This window comes from Pygocentrus nattereri, chromosome 23 (assembly GCF_015220715.1).
Source record: "Pygocentrus nattereri isolate fPygNat1 chromosome 23, fPygNat1.pri, whole genome shotgun sequence".
In the NCBI taxonomy this organism is placed as follows: Eukaryota; Metazoa; Chordata; class Actinopteri; order Characiformes; family Serrasalmidae; genus Pygocentrus; species Pygocentrus nattereri.
In genome coordinates, this window is record NC_051233.1 from 16,044,764 (window position 1) to 16,067,038 (window position 22,275).

A 22,275-nucleotide genomic window follows, 5' to 3' on the forward strand; every position below is an offset into this window, starting at 1 on the left:
AATTGACCGTTGGATGCGAACCTAGATGGAGCTGATCTAAGATGGAGTAGAACCAAGATGGGACTGATCTAATATGGAGCCAAATTGAATCAGAAGGAAGTTGCAGAGCTGAGGTGCATAGGAGCTGATCTGAGCCAAATGGAGCCAGAAAAGAGTTGCAAAGCTGTTTGCATGGATGATGGTGAATCAGAAATGAGTTGCAGAACTAAGAAATGTAAGCTGATCTAAGATGGAGCCAATCTGAGGTGGGGTTCAGTGAAGCCAGAAATGAGATGGAAGGACTGAGCTTCATTGGACCTGATCTGACATGGAGCCAAGCAGAATCCAAAACGAGTAGGAGAGCTGTTTGCACTGGAGCTAATGCGATATGGAGCAGAGCTGAGTCAGGCATGAGTTGCAGTGCTGATCGCACTGGAGCTGATCTGAGACAGAGCTGATCCAACATGGAGCAGAGTTGAGACAGAAATAAGCTGCAGAGCCAAGTTGTGCTCGAGTCAATCAAAGATGGAGCCAAGTGGAGTGAGGAGCTCCAGAGCAAAGACGCATCAGAGCTGAACTTCAGATGGAGTCAGGATGAGATGGAGCCATGAAGAGTCAGAAAGGAGCTGCAGAGCTGGGTTGCAGATGCTGATCAGGGGTGGAATAGGCTGAGATGGATCCATGTAGAGTGAGAAGGGAGCTGTGTTGCAGGAGCCGATCAGAGATCAAGCCGAGTGAGGAGTGGCACAGCTAAGACACTTCAGAGCTGAACTTGAGATGAAGCTTGGATAAGACAGAGCCATGAATAGTCAGAAAGGATATGAAGGATATGAATATGATACAGCAGTGGTTTTAAGGTCCAATTGTTTCCCCCCATATAAGCTTTTCCAGGGTGAAAAAGTATGTATTTGTACCTTTTCAGAGCCTTTTAAAAACATAATAAAATAAAAACCATGGAGAGGAGACCGGGTGTGTGGACTAAAATATTATTTCAATGGATTATGGTACAGTTATGTTTTCTGACTAAAGGTACTGAGACCCCAGTGACAAATGGGGTACTGCCCCAGTGACTGTTTACTACTTTTATTTCTGCGAGTATATAATGTACATGTATTGCACACTATCAGACCAGAACACCAATGTTACTGTTAAAGCAATAAAAGTCAAGTTACTTTCCTTATGTTACTCTCTCCTACAGTTTTAAATTTCTATGGACAAAAGCACTTGCTAAAAATCAAAATGGAATGGTTACAGACATATGTGCATTTAGGACAAACTCCATGTTTGTGATCTAGTGAAAGCCTAAATTTTATTAAAAGTAGGCTACAGACACCTGCTGCTGGGTGGTCAAGACCAAAAGTTGTATAAAAACAATAAATTATGTAAAGGAAGAAAAAGGAAAAAAACAATACAAAAACACAAGAGGATTCAAAGAAGCAGCACACAGTAGAACACAGGTTTTCAACTTTTTTGTGCCACCACCATACAAAAAAAAAAAAACAAACAAAAAAAAAAACGTAGTTTGGTGTTTCTGACCCCTCCCGCTCAACTCACTCCTGAAACACACCTTAGTTTTTCACATCTTTCCAAGTAGGGGACGTAGACTTGGCTGTGCAATCTGTGGTTAATATTTGTTACATTGCTAGCTCTGCTGCTTCTTGCAGTATGTCCCAGAATAAGGCTTTGAATCATCACACAACACACCAAACAAAAGAAAGAACATTGCATTTTTGGCCAGAAACACAGAAACAGTTATTCACTTTGGATAAAACTAAAGGTTTAAATATGTTGAAACACCTGCAGACATCACATGGCCTTACCTTAGACTTTTAAACAACTTAAAAAAAAATTGGACTTGCCTACTTTTGCACATTTTATTTAATCATATAATCATATAATGCTGTTTAATAATGTACTAAAATTTGCTGCTTGACTAAGCTCTGCTTCAAATCACACTGCTTAGGGACTTCGTTTAAATAGGTTACCATACCATAGAAATAGCCCAGCTAGAAAAATTAGTGAAAGTTTCACACACAGGATAAGATCAACTTAGCTTACACAACCAGCCATAAGCCCTGTTGGTACAACTCATCCCAGAAGTCAGATCAATTAGAAACCAGAGGTTTTCAATGTGCTCCTTGTAGGAGTAGGTTTGTTTCATTGAGTTGCTGTACCGTGTGAGGAGGAACTGGGAGCTGTGTGAGGCCAGTGGGTTGCTCTCAGTCATGGCTGTGTTTGTGGCGGTGCTGGGCGGTGGGATGCTGGCGTTGATGTTGCTGGGATTGCTGCGCTGGCGTGTGGCATTGCGTGCTGTCTCCAACTGTTGGCGCGCTGCCTGTGCCTGCTGCCGCTCAAGCTGCAGCTGCATCTGCAACTGCTGCAGCTGCGATGCCGATGGACCCGAAGAGTTAAGTTGGCCACCCGCTGAGCGCCGCACACCTGACAGCTGTGACAGCAGCTCTAAAAATGAGAGATGGTCAAAAAAATAAAATAAAATAAAATCTCCAATAAAATCTGAAAAAATAAATCATGCAGTTACCTGCTCTGCACATGATAACAACAGTGAGCCTTCTGGAGGAACATACAGTAGGTTTCTTTACCAACATGGCATTTGCTGGTGGTTGCTGAAACATTCTTTACAAATTTCTTTCAAGATGTTCTTTTTTTTGTTGCTGTTTTAGCACAAAAATTTTGGCAACTGTCAGCTCATACAGGTCATACTAAAATGCATGTCAGAAAGCCAACATACTCTCTGACAACAATCTGAAGCAGGGCTTGCAAGAGGACTTAAATTTGTTAAATCTTCAGTCTTCAGCCAGGTACAAACCAAATAAGTTTACTACTACTCCCGATTAGCTAGTATGATCTAAGTTGCATTTATATTTCAATCTGTTATGAGTAGTAAAAGAAGAAAGTGTGGACTGACAGGGCAGAGTTTAGCACATGTTCTGGAGGGCAGTTGTAGAGCAACACACTGTACAATATGTGATTTTTATTCAACATCTTACATTCTGTACTGTCTAAAACAAACAGAACTCTTTGTAATATGCCATTGGTCATTGGTTCTACAGTACTGATCCATAAAATGCTTAGACAAGCATATTGCACATCCAGTAATAAAACTTAAATGTTGAAAACTTGATAATGTTTAAATCTTCATATTTCCCACCTCCAATTGATTTTGATGTTTTTACCACTACTTTGTAATATTTCAGGTACATTAATTATTAAAAAAATGGAGTGGTACAAAAAAGTTTATTCTTTCAATTATCAAAATGCAAATGTTCTGAACTTTCCTCATCCTCAGAGAAATATTTAAACATTCAGAATCACACTTGACACAATATTCAAAACTATCTGATGTTGCAGCTGAGAACACCGGATGATGAGCTTCAGCTTGTTAACCTTCGGAACTGAAAACTCACCAGTTGAAAACCATACAGTTCATTAAAAAATAAGACGGACTATAAAATAAACAAGAAATATACAACTAAAAAGACCATGTCAAATGTCAAGATGGTATAAACACACCTGCTATGGGATCCATGGCTTCCCTATTGCTTGGAGAGTAGGACGAGCTTTGTGAAGAGGAGAGCCCCCCAGTGGAGCTGCTGGTAAAGTGCATGTTAGTCCTGCGTGCTCGCGGACCACCCAGCCCACGCCCAGGGTGGAACATCCGGCGCACATGCCGCACGCCACTTGTCTCATCGTGGACGCAGGACAGTTAAGGAATAACAGACAGACACATATAGCAAGTGCGCACACGCGCACACACACACCTCCCTGGACAAACACCCAGTGCAGAGGTCACACTATGCTACCTTATTACAGAAGCATATGATGACAGGGATGAGCTATGGCTAAACTATTCACATCCACATACAGTGGCGTGAAAAAGTGTTTGCCCCTTCCTGATTTCTTATTCTTTTGCATGTTTGTCAAATTTAAATATTAGACAAAGATAACAAGTAAACACAAAATGCAGTTTATAAATGAAGGTCTTTATTATTAAGAGAAAAAGAAATCCAAACCTACAGGGCCCTGTGTGAAAAGTGACTGCTTGGGCAAAAATAGCCTGCATGGCTAGGAGTTCCAAGATGAAAACCACTGCTGAGCAAAAAGAACATAAAAGCTTGTCTCAGTTTTGCCAGAAAACATCTTGATGATCCCCAAGACTTTTGGAAGAATACTCTGTGGACTGACAAGACAAAGTTGAATTTTTTGGAAGGTGTTGGTCCCTTTACATCTGGTGTAGAAGTAACAGCATTTCAGAAAATGAACATCATACTAACAGTAAAACATGGTGGTGGTAGTGTGATGGTCTGGGGCTGTTTTGCTGCTTCAGGACCTGAAAGACTTGCTGTGGTAAATAGAACCATGAATTCTGCTGTCTACCAAAAAATCCTGAAGGAGGATGTCCAGCCATCTGTTTGTGACCTCAAGCTGAAGCGCACTTGGGTTCTGCAGCAGTTCATGCTCAGAAACCCTCCAATGTGACTCAATTACAACAATTCTGTGAAGATGAGTAAGCCACAATTCCTCCACAGTGCTGTAAAAGACTCATTGCCAGTTATTGCAAACGTGTGGTTGCAGTTGTTGCTGCTAAGGACGGCCCAACCAGTTATTAGATTTAGGGGGTAATCAGTTTTTCACATGTTTTTGCATTTACTTGTGTGATCTTTGTCTAATATTTAAATTTGTTTGGTGATCTGAAACATTTAAGTGTGACACATATGCAAAAGAATAAGAAATCAGGAAGGGGGCAAAACACTTTCACACCACTGTATTAGGGATTCAAAACATGGATATATATTAAAAAAAAAAAAAAAAAAAAAACACACAACAACAACTTTGGATACTGTGATGTAAGATACAAATAAATACATTTCAATTCAATTCAGGGAAATACTGACATGGGAATTTTGGATGAATGCCATGTCCTTTTTATGTACATATCTGCATAGGTGGAGATGTAAACTAGAACATTACAGAGAAATATAACTTTATAGTTAAAATTAGAGTAAAACATTTTAACACAGTAGCCCAGGATGTCCAGCCTTTTCAGAGTACAGTACGCACATCCAACATCCATTTGAAATACCAGCCAAATGTCAATCCTTTAGTATGTAACGATAGCTGATATGTTGTTCAGCTATTCCAGCACGTGCATTTTAGTAGGGCTCTCCAACTGCTATTCTGGAGGACCAATGTCCAGCAGAGTTAGATTATTTCCCTGGTTCAACTTGACTGTTAATTGGCAGGTTTTACTGATGTGTGTGAACAAGAAAATCTGTAAACTGTGCTGGACACATGCCCTTCAGGACTGCAATTCCAAAACCACAGCCTAGGTGAGAATACCACAACTTCACACAGTCACTCCTTTGAATCTGATGATGTCACTCTGGTACTGTGTGCAGGCAATTTAACTTAACCCATACTATTATCACAGTGCTATGGTATGTGCTTACCGCAATTGACATGAACCACAAATCATGAAAAAGCAATTTCACACAAAAGTTGAACACATACACCATAAAGGATATTAAATCTCTAGGTGCTCTGTGTTCAAGCGTGAGATGAGCAGCGAAGTCATCTGTCACATGATTGGGGTCACCTCCAGGCAAAGCTGCACATATTGGGCAGATCTGAAAGACAAGGAGGACGAAGATCTTTACAAAACTGACAAAGGAAAACAGCAAACCAGCAATGCATTGTTCGTACCTATTTTCTTCACCATCTTTTAAGGACAAACTGTAAACCCAAAAGTGTATAATGAATGGGAGTAACAAGGGAGGGAAAGTTTCTCAAAAAAATAAAAATGTATCTGTAGACAGTGATTTTGTGAGTGGGTCTGACACTATGAGCATCCAAAAGCATCCAAACATTAATCTCCTTAGTAAATTCAGCTATTTTAACAGGGATACTCCTTCCAAACAACATCAACCCCCTTTCTAAAAGATGTTGGTGGTTTAGAGTAGAGTCCAAAGGGTCAGCACAAGCAGCACCCCAGTACTTTATGTACATTCCCAAAAAAATCTACCCAGTTAGGAACGGGTTTTACTCCTCTGTCTGGAGTGTCCCTGTATGGTGCACCCCTTGCTGACACAGGTAAACTGTGCACAAAGAGCTTGTATAATCTCCACTGAAAAGCACTGCCAACAGAATGGGAGAGAAAGAAGACTCTTGAACAGCCACACATAGAGCTGGCCGATATGACCAAAAATGTTATGATAAACAAAATTCACATTGGTCGATATCGAAACATATCACGATAAATGTCAATTCATTATTTCTTTAAAGTTTGAAGGCTGATTTTTGCTGCTGGGTGGTTAATTTTCTTTATGTTTATTATTCTTTGTGTTTATTTCTTTTTGGTGTTCCTTTATGGTTGGAACACAAACAGTGGAACATTTCACAAATCTGTCATAGGACAGAGTGGGAGAAAGTGTCTGGTGAGCTGTTTTTACCAGCTGGAAAAGCACAGAAGCAGTTTGTGTTATATAGTCATAATTTAAGATAGAAAACAGGTCATTTCAGCTGTCTGGTGACGAGTGCTCGGCTATCCCGTTACAAATGCTAAACAAGTGGCCAGCAACAGTGCTAAACAGTTTAGTTTCTCAACAACGTCAACTTAGTACGAACGGCAAATATTAGCTGGCTCAGTACGTCAGTGATGGATCACACCACCTTACTGGCATCAGTCCTGCTGCATCCATGTACAAGCATATCACAGTATTCAAACGCCAGTTAGCAGATATCTGGATTTCTCTATAGTAGTTTGAGGGCTGATCCGAAATATATGTAAAACCAAACAGGGTCCTCCTTTCAGGTACGTTGAAACTAAAAGCGGTGCTTGTGTGTCATGTTTGATCTACAGTTTCATCAATTTGCTTTGTTGTCCGAGTGACTGAGCGCTGCTTCAAGTTAGCCAGCTGCGAAAAACAGCTAGCCTGTAAAAGATAGCGTTCTACTGCTCTCCAATGTCTCACAGCGTGCCTCACTTTAGTTTAAATCAGGGCTGTAACTGACATGAACTCACTTTCCTTGCTTGGGAATGCACTAATACTTAAATATGACCTTTTGACAGCACTGTAGTTGTGAGGACTGTGATTTAACGCTGCTAAAGCTTGTTAGGATGTAGGGAAAGAGGTTAGGTCACTGTAGGTCAGCATAGCTATGCCACTTATCTTGCCACTCACACTTGGACACTGGAGAACAGATCGCTGGTTGCTCCTTCCAAACAGGGAATGTATAACTCCACGTTTCAGACTTTGCTAAAGTATATTTGGCAACCTTTTTTAACCTGGAAGTGCGCCCTCTGGAATTGCATTTTCTGAGGTAATGGAGCACCACTGAATACATCTGAAAAGAGTTAAAGTTAGGGGTTGAAAGGTTTTATAAGGGCAAATATTGTTAATTAATGACCAAGGACATGGACAGTTTTGCAATCCAGGTCATGATTACTTAGCACATCTGCTGTGCATGTCTTCTGAGCATTTGTTTGTTCATTCCAGGTGCTGCCCATCATCCTATTCGCTGATTGGTTGGACCCACCCTCCACTCTTTACTGGGTGATTCCCATAATCCACCTCCTATTAGTGTCAAGTCCACTAGTCGGCAGACTGCTTTCATATAACTTGTTCGTACACACCATTGTGTTCCTGTTGACTGTTATTAGTGTGCCTAACCTTTTGCCTGTTGTGAATATGATTTTTGTGTAACCTTATCTGGATTCGTTCACCTGAGTGCAAATACTCATAAATAATCAGCACCTTTGCGGGTAACTGGGAGCCATTTTGTTTATATACTTTTTTCCTCCTGGTTATCACTAGTTAGGGAGGTAGGGAAGGTTTGTGTGTCTTATTTCACTTTAGTTTTGGTAAGTTAGTGTTGCTCTCTTTTGCTAGTTGTAGGTTTAATTTTTTTAATTTAATTTTTTTTTTGGCTTAGCAGGCTCCTGAAATCATCCCTACTGCCCAATAAACAAACAAGCTAACAATTCAAACAATACAGTTGTTTCACCTTGCTTTACTTTTATGATCAGAACCTAGATCCTGCCATAACAGAACTGGGGGGGGGGATCATCCATTTGCTTTTTGCTGGTCTTATGTTTTGTCTGCTGCCCAAAGACATGACGCCACTTTGTGTAAGTGTAGATAAATCTGAGTTGTCCTAGCATTCCATTGCTTACTGCCTCTAGGAGGATGATGCACAAGTGGGCTCCTGCAAACTCTGGGTATGAGTGGAATTCAGTTTTCCAGGTTGTTCCCAAGTCTTATAGTATGTCAAGTGTAGCCTATAACCATAAGCATCCTGGCCACCTTGGTGTTTGGAAGGCCTACAATTCTTTTAAGAGCTACTGTTCAGAAAAACACTGGCACGTGCTCCTGCAAAAAAAAGTGTTTTCCTTTATAAAGAGGAGACATAAGCAGACTGGTCTACAGAATACTGTAGTATTTTATCAGTTGTCCCATTTGTAGACTGATGTGCAAACTTATTCACACTGCCAAATATGATGTGCATTAGGCTTTTAAGGTTTCTGATTAAAACTAATACTTGAGGGACAGCAGTCAGTACTGTGTGGTGTGATGCCCAGCTGGCTTCTGAGGATACGTGTTTCTGTAAATAGAAATGGAGAATATAATCCATTACACTGTAGAGACTGCACACTGTGTAGTGCATTTCACTACTGTTAGAAGTGTTGGAATACACATAAGTAGTTCAGCGGGAACCTTGTCAGTCTTAGCTATCGAGCAATTAATGTTGAATTACTCTGTAATTTGAGTATTAGTTCTAAGAAAGCATAGTTACTAAGTAATTCTCTTTGAGATCCAGTTGCTATTGTTTAGTTAATACTGAACTACACTAATCATTAGTTCACTATTACCTACTAAGTAGATCACTAGTCGCTATGAAACAGTATTGTTAAGTATTAGACACATCTGTCTGACCTCACTTTTCTTACGGGATCAGACCCCTAGATCAGGCCATAACACATGGGAAAAACGATATTTGTACCATAAATTTTATGTTTGTAGTGTGAAAATTTAAAAAAAAAATAAATAAATAAAAATAAAAAAAAAATAAAAAAAAAATGCAACCCTTACTCACATATTACAGCACTACTAAGAGCACAGTAATATTACAGCAATCATGCAATAAAAATGGCCACTACTTTGTGAAAAGCAACAATGAGGAAATATGAATGTTCGTGTTTATTTCATTCTGTTGTTCCGCAAAAAATGTATTTCATGCCATAGCAAGCAGTAGTTAAAACATTTTGAATGTGAAAAGACATACTGTGTGCTGCATGATTAGATGGAATTGGATCTCTTAGTTTAAGCACAACAGTGAAATCTGGAAGTTGAAAGCTGCAACTGTCTATACTTTAAACAGCGAAAACAGAAATGAAAATGACCAGAAATTATGTATAACATTAACATAAAATGATATCTTCCGGAGGCTGGTCTGACGCTCCAGTGTAAATGCATACATTCTGAATGCATTCAAACTACTATATAGGATAGTGCGTTTGCTCCCACACACAGAAACCACACTCTCACCAAACGTGATGTTTCCGGCAGGGCTCAAACTGCATGCACAAGTCATGTTTGTCAGGCTAGAGTGAGCGAAACTATTTTATTGTATGCAATAAAAATGTTTTTGACAGCTATGTTGTTCAACTTTGAGTGTTTCTACCTTTTCCTCACAAAATGAATGAAACAGATGCCATTTAATACCCTCCGGCATCTCTCACAAAACCAAAAAGCACATTTGATTGGATCTGTTCGACATGAAGCAAGACAGAGACAGACTACACAAGTGCTGTTTGGTTGTATTCAAGTCATCCACATTGCAAGTAATACAGTAATACTGGGGGCAGGACCTGGTGCAGACTACAGAAGTGTGTTTTATTGATCATAGCTGCATCACAAAAGGTGATGGCAAGGAAGCAAGTTTACATCGATTCCTGTAATTGGAAAAACACTGAATATCAGCTTCAATTAACTGTCAGGTTAATCAGTCGACCCCTAGCTAAAGTGACATTTGTGATCCAGAACTAATCATCCAACACCAGTACCTGACCTCACTAACGCTTCTGTGATTGAAAGTAAGCAACTAGTTTTAAAAAAAATTCCAATAAATATTGTTACTGCACATAAATTAATACCCATTACTTCAGAAGAAACACTGGAAGAGCTAGGTCAGCTGTCCTGGTAAGAGAGTTTGGCATACACGTCCAAAAATACAAAGCAATATAATACACTCACCACCTCTGTGGAAGTCTCTGCATGCTCTGAGGTGACGTGCTCCTGTAGAGACGTTTCTGTGTAACCCATTTTGCCACAGTAGGGACAAGTAAATGACTGGGGCTGCTCTACTGAAAATGCTTCTCCACCATAATACAGGTCTGTGGACAGAAAAGGCATGCAATTATCTCCCCAACATACATTCTTCTCAAAAAGTTCAGAAACTGTACACCTACTGACTGGCCTGAAGAAGCTTACCAAAGTCTACCCTGGTTAGTATGCACTGCATGGGGTGCTCCGTGGTGTGTCTAGTTGTGGTGGCTCCACTCTCATAGCACGACGCGCACAGGTCGTAGTCGTAGCAAATTAAACACTTGTATCTGCGCCCTCTGAAGTTCCCCTTTAAACATGCGTCACAGCTCACACCTGCAAGTCAGGATTACACAGAATAAACTCAAAACAATGTACATGGCATGTAATACATAAAACTAATTTAATGCATGGGTAAAAAACACTGCAACCAGTTGTTTGTTTAAAATATATATCTATGAGATAGCACTACAAAAAAAATATTATATTTTGAACAAACAATGGCTAGCTCAGGTCAAGAAATATTTAAAAAAAAAAAAAAAAAAAAAAAAAAAAAAAACACCACAATAACTGGCCCACAGATTGTGTATGTGTGGTTTTTTTTTTTTGTTGTTTTAATATGGCCCACTTAGTTAAGTTTCACACCCCTTGCCTCGGATTCGACACCTCAGTGACGAGCTGATCTATTCTTGTATAAACTGTGCTATTATATTGCTCAGTGTGGCACCCCAACTGATGCTGCCCTAGCAATAAGCATAGATGCACCAACAGAGAGAGCCCATGATGCAATTAGGAAGGCTGCTGTCCCTTATGCTTCTTGTCCAGCAGAGCACACTCCAAGATCTCTATATTGACTTATGAAGGACCAAACTTTAGACTCATTTGTGCTTGGCCTGGCTGTTAAGGAAGCTCTAGAAAGACAGTCATCCTTCTCAGAGTCATGTAAAGTAGAAAACACAAAAGAGACATTTTGTTTTCATCCACCTGACCCACCTGGAGGAATGACTTCGGCTCTTCTCAGACTCCTAAACTCTGCCGTCTGAAGCCAGCAGCACAGAATCTGTTATGCATACTGTGGCGAGACAGCCAAAGACACCTGCTGTTGATGAGCCTAACTAATTGCAACCCACCTGGAAGATATATTGGAAGAATGCTGCATCACACAAATGGGACATCTGCATTGTCTTAGGGGAAAGGCTACACAGTTTCATCGCCAGCCCCCACTCCGTTCTCGGCCAAGGGTTACTGTTTGTGACCAGGCTCCTGTTCGTGCATTTTCCTAGGAAGTTCCCTCCTGTCCAGAGGCACTTTAGAAGTTGTTCCCCTTCACATTCAATCAAAAGGGATACTACTCGATTTATTTTATTGGCAACCTTTGTCTAATTCTAGACCTACACCAGCTATTCCTTTCTGCATACTGCACACAGCAGCAGTTCTCTGAAGTATCAAAGAGATACAGAGCTTCGGTACGTAGACTTAAAGGACATGTACGTCCTCACGCCTGTTGTGCTGGAACACAGGTGATTCCTCTGCTTTGCTTTCCAAAAAACAATATTCTGATTCACAGCTCTGCCCTTCGGTCTTTCTTTATCCCCCAGAGTCTTCAAGAGATGCAACCAGGCCGCCCTGTCTCCCTTAAGGGCTGAGGATTTTAAAATTCTGGAGACTGGCTGGTATACGTCCCCTCCAAGGAATGAGCAGTTGAAGACATGCAGATACTCAAGCTTTGGGCCTCACTGTAAATTAGGAGAAGAGTAGTCTCCCCAGTCCATCCAGTGCATAGGTAGTTTCTTGAATCGCAGTCTATGACAGAATTGTTGAAAGCGAACTCAAGTCACTGTCATCCATTTATCAAGCTGAGCTCAGAAGTGTCATATCTGACACTACTGCAGCTTCAGGGCTTATGCAGAGCTGGTAGTTGTGCTGGGAGAACATAGAACTTTATCTTATTATGCTTCTACAAAGAAGAGGCCAGGGTACTGCATCATAAATACCCTAAGTGACCATCATGGTACAATGCTAAGGTCAGGAGCCCTTACATTCTGCACAGCATCCCAACGTTTTTTGGAAATATATAAATAAAAAACAGGACATAAAACACGAATATACGCACAAACATACAAATGCACAGGTCCATTTTAATTCGATTTTTTTGAAAACCTTTAACTCATTTACAGAACTTCTATAAACAGTATTTAACTATTTCTTATGATTTTAAAGCACTTAATTCATCTATGAAAATTACTTTAAAAAATGATTACAAAGCAACTCCCAAGACTCATACATGAATGGGCAACACGACTGGGATCCAACTGGTGCCCACATATGTAACCAAATTGGGGTCCATTATTTTAACCCTGCCCATTGTTACAGTTTACAGGCTGTTTCTCAAACAGCCAGACAGACCCGCTTCCATGTACCGTCAAAGTGGCGTTTTCTTTTTTGATTAAGAGACTGTATCCTTGGTGCTGGATCTTCTGTTACATGCCTTGTGAACTAGAGCCCAACTGATATAAGATTAAGACTAATGCAGATTTCGGTATCAAACTATACCGAACGTTCTATTTGAAATCAGTGTTTACATGTTCCTCTGGTTTAATACTTTCCTATACTCCAACTTTAATGCAGAAAAGTAAGTCACAGGTATATCAAATCACTACTTCATTTAGGCACAAGGCTGAAGTTTGCTTCCTATTTGCCAGCCCCTTGTTCAAATTTGTCTGTCCCACCTTAAATGGTTACGTTCCGGTGCTGCTGCTACTGCTGTTAACAGCTGCACCATTTGAGTGCAGTAGAATTCAGAATTCTACGTAACTCTGCCAAATAGGAGGCTGACTTCAGATCTGCCATTTAGGCAGAATCAGTTAAATGTTAGTTTATCCACTCATTAGCGTTAGTTGTTCAAAAGATTTTTTTTTGTGTGTTTTACTCCCCTTTACTTTTAATATATAAACACAGCATTAAATAGATTTGTGGGAAATCTCATTTAGCAATGAACAGTGTTATAAGCTGCAGTAAGCAATGTTGCCAGAGAATATTTAAAAGTGGTGAACTAAAGAGACAGGCCTGTTTTTTTTACTCTCTAGAACAGACACACTGTTTCATAAATAAATCTAAAAATAAAGTTTGTCAACAGCTTCTAGCCTACACCACTCAACTACTATAACAAATATAGGCCAATTAGGATTATTTTTAATCATCATTTAAGTAATGTATTTCACAGGACCAATATCAACTTGCCATGACTGCTGACAACCTCTTTCATGGAGCACTCTGCTCAACAGCTTGGGTTGACTGTAGCATTACAAATGATTAACAAATTACACAACGACCACACTCAACATCGTGGAAGGATCCGTCTTCCACCTCTCGAATTCTTTTATAATTGTAATGATGGCGTTCTCCCGCTTTCCAAAACCTCACAGCTTCCTCAGTTTACTTTTCATTTAAATCAGGGCTGTAACTTGCATGAACCCACTTCTTTCTTTCACTTTTGTTGCTTGGGAAAGCACCAATAGTTAAATATGACTGACTGCTGTAACAGCGCTTTAGTTTTCATGAGCAGACGTGATTTAACACTGCTAAAGCCTGTTAGGATCTACAGAAAGAGGCGAGTTTACTGTGGGACAGTACAATTACAGCACTAAACTCGTTACTCAAAATTGGTCACAGCAGAACAGATCGCCAGCTGCTGCACTCAAACATGGAATGTATAACTCGACGTTTCAGACGTTGCTAAAAGTACACTGCTCAAAAAAATAAAGGGAACACTCAAATAACACATCCTAGATCTGAATGAATGAAATATTCTCATTGAATATGTTGTGCTGTACAAAGTTGAATGTACTGACAACAAAATCACACAAAAATCATCAATGGAAATCAAATTTATTAACCAATGGAGGCCAGGATTTGGAGTCACACACAAAATTTAAGTGAAAAAAAACTACAGGCTGATCTAACTTTGATGTAATGTCCTTAAAACAAGTCAAAATGAGGCTCAGTATTGTGTGTGGCCTCCACGTGCCTGTATGACCTCTCTACAATGCCTGGGCATTCTCCTGATGAGGTGGCAGTTGGTCTCCTGAGGGATCTCCTCCCAGACCTGGACTACAGCATCCACCAACTCCTGGACAGTCTGTGGTGCAACGTGGCGTTGGTGGATGGAGTGAGACATGATGTCCCAGATGTGCTGACACACTCCAGCCACATGAGGTCTAGCATTGTCCTGCATTAGGAGGAACCCAGGGCCTCTTCATCTCTGAAGAGCACAGGGCGCCAGTGGCGAATTTGCCAAATGCTGGCGTTCTCTGGCAAATGCCAAGCATCCTGCACAGTGGTGGGCTGTGAGCACAACCCCCATCTGTGGACGTCGGGCCCTCATACCACCCTTATGGAGTCGGTTTCTAATCGTTTGTGCAGACACATGCACATTTGTGGCCTGCTGGAGGTCATTTTGCAGGGCTCTCGCAGTGCTCCTCCTTGCACAAAGGCGGAGGTAGCGGTTCTGCTGCTGGGTTGTTGCCCTCCTACGGCCTCCTCCACGTCTCCTGGTGTACTGGCCTGTCTCCTGGTAGCGCCTCCAGCCTCTGGACACTACGCTGACAGACACAGCAAACCACGAGTGTGAAAGCACCACCAACATTCAAAAGTGACCAAAACATCAGCCAGAAAGCATAGGTACTGAGAAGTGGTCTGTGGTCCCCACCTGCAGAACCACTCCTTTATTGAGTGTGTCTTGCTAATCGCCAATAATTTCCACCTGTTGTCTATTCCACTTGCACAACAGCATGTGAAATTGATTGATTTATATTGTGTTGTTTAAGTGTTCCCTTTATTTTTTTGAGCAGTGTATATTTGGTCACTGCTGCAGCTTGGCTTTTAAGAATAGATCACTGGGTCGTACACATCTCCGAGTCAAAACAGGGTTTTCCACTATCTAAACAGTGGCTCTCCCAGTGGCCAGTGGACGTGTTAACACTGGTGTATGATGCTGTCAGCCATTCTCAGCCCGCACCAGCTACTGAACATTCTGCTAGAGAAATAGCAGCTTCCTGGGCTGCCCTGAAAGGTGTCCCTATAGTGTGCAGCACATCTCTTGTCATCCATTCTACTGCTTTTACAATGTCAGTGTTTCTGCATAAACTGGTCTAGTGCTGGCAGGTCTGTCAATGGGACAGGCTTCAGTTGAGGTATGCCTTGTGACACTGTGGGTACAAGTTATCCACTTGGTAAGAACCACCCCAGGAGGTCAAGAGCTACAAAAAAAAAAAAAATGCTAGATAACCAATGTAGCTTTGGTGAGTAGCTGATTGCAAGAGTTCCTGCCAGGGTAAATGGCAACTTTACTGGTCACTCAGAATCTGCGAGAAAAGACCATACTCCAGATGAAGACTGCAGTGCGAGTCAAGCACACACAAGCTTGACTACGTCGAAAGCTGGTGTGTCATGAGGTGACTATTTGACATACTTCCCAAGTCTGCAGCTGGCACAAGTAGAGAACTATTCACTTATTTAAAAATGACCCTGGCAGTCAAACACTATTCACACATAACCACAGTTAATCTTACAGGAACCAAGTCAGCTTTGGCCCATTTTATAAACATTGCCACTTTGTGACTGCACTGTGCACTGTTACAGCAGTCACAAAATTATAATGAAAGTATGAGGGTGAGGCTTGAAGCCATTGAATATTTTTCATGCACATATCTGCCAGTGCTGATACATTTACATATGTGAGTGTGCATTATTAAAAACATAACTCGCATTTAAAACTGTATATATATATATATATATATATATATATATATATATATATATATATATATATATATATATATATATATACACATATACACACACACACACACACACACACACCCCTATTGCTGCTGGCGGGACAAAACCTTGCATCTCCATTTTGTTTTGGTTTTTCCGTTTTTGACATAATTTGAAAATGCCTGTTGTCCATTACATTGCATGTGAAGTTCATGACGAATGGACCAAACTAAATGAACCAAAATGACTCAGAAAAAATTCTGCTTCCATTGACTTATATTAAAAGTAATTATGTTTTTTTTCCTTCTTCTGTAAAGTTACGATTTGAGTTAAAAGTTACACATTTGTGCAGTCAGACACTAATGTTGGACGAGAACGCCTGGTTCTCAGTCTCCGCACTAATTCATCGCAAAGGTGTTCTATTGGATCATGACTCTATGCAGGCCAGTCAAGTTCCATCCCTATACTGTTCCTACAAAGTTGGGAGCACAAAATCGTCCAAAAATTTCTTGGTGCCGAAGCATTAAGAGTTCCTTTCACTGGAACTAAGGGGCCAATTATTCTGAAAAACAACCCCACACCATAATCCCCCCCCCCCTCCACCAAACTTTACACTTGGCAAAATGCAAGTACCGTTCTGCTGGCAACCACCAAACCCAGAATCCAGTGGCGATGCTTTACACAATGCTTTGCATTGCGCTTGGTGATATAAGGCTTGGATGCAGCTGCTCGGCCATGGAAACCCATTCCATGTTCTTGTGCTGATCTGAAGGTGATGGAAGTTTGAGGGTTTGCAGCAATTAAAAGTTGGCGACCTCTGCGCACTATGAGCCTCTGGACTATGTAATTTTACGTGGCCTGACAGTTGACTGTGGAATATTTAGTAGAGAAGAAATTTCATGACTGCACATGTTGCACAGGTGGCATCCTATCATGGTACCACACTGGAATTCACTCAGGAGCTCCTGAGAGCGACCCATTCTTTCACTAATGTTTGTAGAAGCAGCCTGCCGGCATGGGTGCTTGGTTTTTATACACCTGTGGCCATGGAAGTGATTGGAATGCGAGAATTTAATCATTTGGACGGGTGACTGAATAGTTCTGGCAATAATACACACACACATATATATCTCCATTGCCTCCTCTACTTTCACACCAACCATCTCCATGTCCACCTTCACTACATCCATAAACCTTCTCTGAGGTTGTCCAGCCTCGTCACTCCCAACGAAAATCTCAGCATCTTCATCTCCGCCACCTCCAGCTCAGCCTCCTGTCTTTTAGACAGAGCCACAGTCTCCAAACCATACATCATAGCAGGACGCACTACTGTCTTGTAAACCCTCCCTTTCACTCTTGCTGCTGTCCTTCTGTCACACATCAGCCCTGACATCCGTATCCACCTACTCCATCCTGCCTGCACCCTCTTCCTCACCTCTTTTCTACACTGTCCATTGCTCTGGATGGTTGACCCAAGATATTTGAAGTCATCCACCTTTATGACCTCTACTCCTTGCATCTTCACCTTTCCACCTGCCTCCCTCTCATTCACACACATGTATTCCGTCTTATCTGTGTGTGTGTGTGTGTGTGTGTGTGTGTGTGTGTGTGTGTGTGTGTGTGTGTGTGTGTATATATATATATATATATATATATATATATATATATATATATTATTCATCTCTCTGGTTATCCCACTTTTTCTTAGCTGCCTTCTTCTTCTGAATACTCTCCTGGACTTCCTCATTCCACCACCAAATTTCCTTGTCTTCTTTCCTCTGACCAGACGAAACACCCAACACATTCTTGCCAGTTTCTCTCACCACCTTAGCTGTAGTTTCCCAGTCCTCAGGTAGCTCCTCACTGCCCCCAGGGGCCTGTTGCAATTTTTCCCTGAACTGCCTGCAACCATCCTCCTCCTTCAGCTTCCACCATCTAATCTTTGGATGTCTTCACTCTCTTCCTCTTCTTTGTTTCTAATCTCATTCTACAGACAACCACCCTATGCTGCCTTGCTACACTTTCCCCTAGCACCACTTTACAATCTCCAATCTCCTTTAGGTGGCATCTCCTGCAAAGGATATCATCCACCTGTGTGCACCTCCCTCCACTCTTGTATGTCACCCTGGTGTTCTTCACTCTTCTGAAAATACGTGTTCACGTATATGTGTTTTACCAAAATGATTTCTGCTTGCTAAATGCCAGAATAATGAAAGAGGGAATTTAAGGCAATTTTTATTACTTTCCTCAAAGTCAAAAGTTTAAACACACTAAGATTAATATGCCTTTAAACAATTTGGGACAGCCCATATGATGATGTCATGTCTTTGGAAGCTTCTGATAGGTTTATTGACAACATTTGAGTTAATTAGAGACACACCTGTGGACGTATTTTAAGGCACACCTGAAAAACACTGCCTCTTTGTGTAACATCATGGGAAAGTCGAAAGAAATCAGCCAAGATATCAGGAAGAGAATAGAGGACTTGCACAAGTCTGGTTCATCTGGTGTGCAATTTCCAGGTGCCTGAAGGTGCCTCGTTCATCTGTACAAACAATTATACGCAAGTACAAACAAGATGCTGCAGGAGTGACTGGTGCACTTCACAAAATAGATGGTATCATGAGGAAAGAACATTATGTGGATATACTGAAGCAACATTTCAAGATATCAGCCAGGAAGTTAAAGCTTGAGCACAAATGGGTCTTCCAAATGGACAATGACCCGAAGCACACTGCCAAACTGGTTACAAAGTGGCTTTGGATAACAAAGTCAATGTTTTGGAGTGGCCATCACAAAGCCCTGACCTCAATCCTATTGAAAATTCATGGGAAAAGCCGAAAGGGCACTGGTACCAAATACTAATGAAATGTATTTAAACCTTTGGCTTTGAGGAAAGTAATAAAAATTGCCTTAAAAATTTCCTCTCTCATTATCCTGGCATTTAGCAAATAGGATTACCAAAATTATTTCTAATTGACCTAAGACGGGAAAAGTTTATTCTGATTTCATGTCAGACAGTGAGGGAAAAAAAATGCAAAGTCTTTTTATATAGTGTATGTAAACTTCTGGTTTGAACTGTACACACACACACACACACACACACACACACACACACCCACCCACACACCCACACACACACACACACACACCTCAAAAAAATAAAGGGAACACTTAACACAATATAACTCCAAGTAAATCAAACTTCTGTGAAATCAAACTGTCCACTTAGGAAGCAACACTGATTGAAAATCAATTTCACATGCTGTTGTGCAAATGGAATAGACAACAGATGGAAATTATTGGCAATTCACAAGACACACTCAATAAAGGAGTGGTTCTGCAGGTGGGGACCACAGACCACTTCTCAGTACCTACGCTGTCTGGCTGATGTTTGTCACTTTTGAATGTTGCTGGTGCTTTCACACTCGTGGTAGCATGACAGACTCTAAAACCCACACAAGTGAATCAGGTAGTGCAGCTCATCCAGGATGGCACATCAATGTGAGCTGTGGTAAGAAGGTTTGCTGTGTTTGTCAGCGAGGTGTCCAGAGGCTGGAGGCGCTATCAGGAGACAGGCCAGTACACCAGGAGACGTGGAGGAGGCCGTTGGAGGGCAACAACCCAGCAGCAGTACCGCGACCTCCACCTTTGTGCAAGGAGGAACAGGAGGAGCATTGGCAGAGCCCTGCAAAATGACCTCCAGCAGGCCACAAATGTGCATGTGCCTGCACAAACGGTTAGAAACTGACTCCATGGAGATGGTACGAGGGCTCGATGTCCACAGATGGGGGTTGTGCTCACAGCTAAACACCATGCAGGACGCTTGGCATTTGCCAGAGAACACCAGGATTGGCAAATTCGCCACTGGCACCCTGTGCTCTTCACAGATGAAAGCAGGTTCACACTGAGCACATGTGACAGACGTGACAGAGTCTGGAGATGCCGTGGAGAGTGATCTGCTGCCTGCAACATGCTTCAGCATGACCGGTTTGACAGTGGGTCAGTAATGGTGTGGGGTGGCATTTCCTTGTGCTCACCAGAGGTAGCCTGACTGCCGTTAGGTACCGAGAGGACATCCTCAGACCCCTTGTGAGACCATATGCTGGTGCGGTTGGCCCTGGGTTCCTCCTAATGCAGGACAATGCTAGATCTCATGTGGCTGGAGTGTGTCAGCAGTTCCTGCAAGATGAAGGCATTGAAGCTATGGACTGACCCGCCCGTCAGACATCATGTCTCGCTCCATCCACCAACGCCACGTTGCACCACAGACTGTCCAGGAGTTGGCGGATGCTGTAGTCCAGGTCTGGGAGGAGATCCCTCAGGAAACCGTCCGCCACCTCATCAGGAGCATGCCCAGGCGTTGTAGGGAGGTCATACAGGCACATGGAGGCCACACACACACACACACACACACAATACTGAGCCTCATTTTGACTTGTTTTAAGAACATCACATCAAAGCTGGATCAGCCTGTAGTGTGTTTTTCCACTTAAATTTTGTGTGTGACTCCAAATTCAGGCGTCCATTAGTTAATACATTTGATTTCCATTGATTTTTGTGTGATTTTGTTGTCAGCACATTCAACTTTGTACAGAACAAAGTATTCAATGAGAATTTCATTCATTCAGATCTAGGATGTGTTATTTGAGTGTTCCCTTTATTTTTTTGAGCTGTGTGTGTGTGTGTGAGATATATATATTAAACAAATTGTGAATAAAAACTGAATGCAATGATGTGGAGATGGCAAATGTCAATATTTTATTCGTAATAGAACATATATGAAAGATCAAAAGTTTAATCTGAGTAAATGTAACATTTTAAAGGAAAAATATGTTGAATCAAAATTTCACAGTGTCAACAAATCCCAAAAAAGTTGGGACAAGTAGCAATAAGTGGCTGGAAAAAGGAAATTGAGCATATAACGAACAGCTGGAAGACCAATTAACACTAATTAGCTCAATTGACAAAATGACTGGGTATAAAAAGAGCTTCTCAGAGTGTCAGTGTCTCTCAGAAGCCAAGATGGTAAGAGGATCACCAATTCCACCATTGTTGCGCAGAAAGATAGTGTAGCATTACCAGAATGGTGTTACCCAGTATAAAATAGCAAAGACTTTTAAGTTATCATCATCATCAACCGTGCATAACATCATCAAAAGATTCAGAGAATCCGAAACAATCGCGGTGCGTAAGGGTCAAGGCCGTAAAACTCTACTGGATGCTCGTGATCTCCGGGCCATTAAACGTCACTGCACCTCAAACAGGAATGCCACTGTCAAGGAAATAACAGAATGGGCTCAGGAATACTTCCAGAAAGCACTGTCAGTGAACACAATCCATCGTGCCATCCGCCATTGCCAGCTGAAACTCTACAGTGCAAAGAGGAAGCCATTTCTAAGCAAGCTCCACAAGCTCAGATGTTTGCACTGGGCCAGGGGTCATTTAAAATGGAGCGTGGCAAAATGGAAGACTGTTCTGTGGTCAGATGAGTCACGATTTGAAGTTTTTATGGAACACTGGGACGCCATGTCATCCGGACCAGAGAGGACAAGGATAACCCAAGTTGTTATCAACGCTCCGTTCAGAATCCTGCATCACTGATGGTATGGGGTTGCATGAGTGCTTGTGGCATGGGCAGCTTGCATGTCTGGAAAGGCACCATTAATGAGGAGAACTATGTTCAGGTTCTAGAACAACATATGCTCCCATCTAGACGTCATCTCTTTCAGGGAAGACCCATGCATTTTTCAACAAGATAATGCCAGACCACATTCTGCAGCAATCACAACATCATGGCTATGTAGGAGAAGGATCCGGGTACTGAAATGGCCAGCCTGCAGTCCAGATCTTTCACCTATAGAGAACATTTGGCGCATCATAAAGAGGAAGGTGCGACAAAGAAGGCCCAAGACAATTTAACAGTTAGAGGCCTGTATTAGACTTGAATGGGAGAGCATTCCTATTTCTAAACTTGAGAAACTGGTCTCCTCTGTCCCCAGACGTCTGTTGAGTGTTGTAAGATGAAGGGGGGATGCCACACAGAAAATGGCCTTGTCCCAACTTTTTGGGGATTTGTTGACACCATGAAATTTTGAAACAACATATTTTTCCCTTAAATTAATACATTCTCTCAGTTTAAACTTTTGATCTGTGATTTGTGTTTTATTCTGAATAA

At 41.5% G+C, this 22,275-nt stretch overlaps 1 protein-coding gene across 1 annotated transcript in view; it reads right to left on the reverse strand.

Moving 5' to 3' along the window:
- Nucleotides 1-22,275, reverse strand: part of kcmf1 (potassium channel modulatory factor 1) — a 37,944-nt gene that overhangs the window by 2,841 nt on the left and 12,828 nt on the right. The window contains exons 2-6 of the mRNA XM_017724736.2: nucleotides 10,488-10,655; nucleotides 10,251-10,390; nucleotides 5,523-5,624; nucleotides 3,511-3,688; nucleotides 2,154-2,439 (exon numbers count right to left, since the gene is read on the reverse strand). Coding sequence (XP_017580225.1) covers nucleotides 2,154-2,439; nucleotides 3,511-3,688; nucleotides 5,523-5,624; nucleotides 10,251-10,390; nucleotides 10,488-10,655 — 874 coding nt within the window. The remainder of the gene's footprint in view (nucleotides 1-2,153; nucleotides 2,440-3,510; nucleotides 3,689-5,522; nucleotides 5,625-10,250; nucleotides 10,391-10,487; nucleotides 10,656-22,275) is intronic.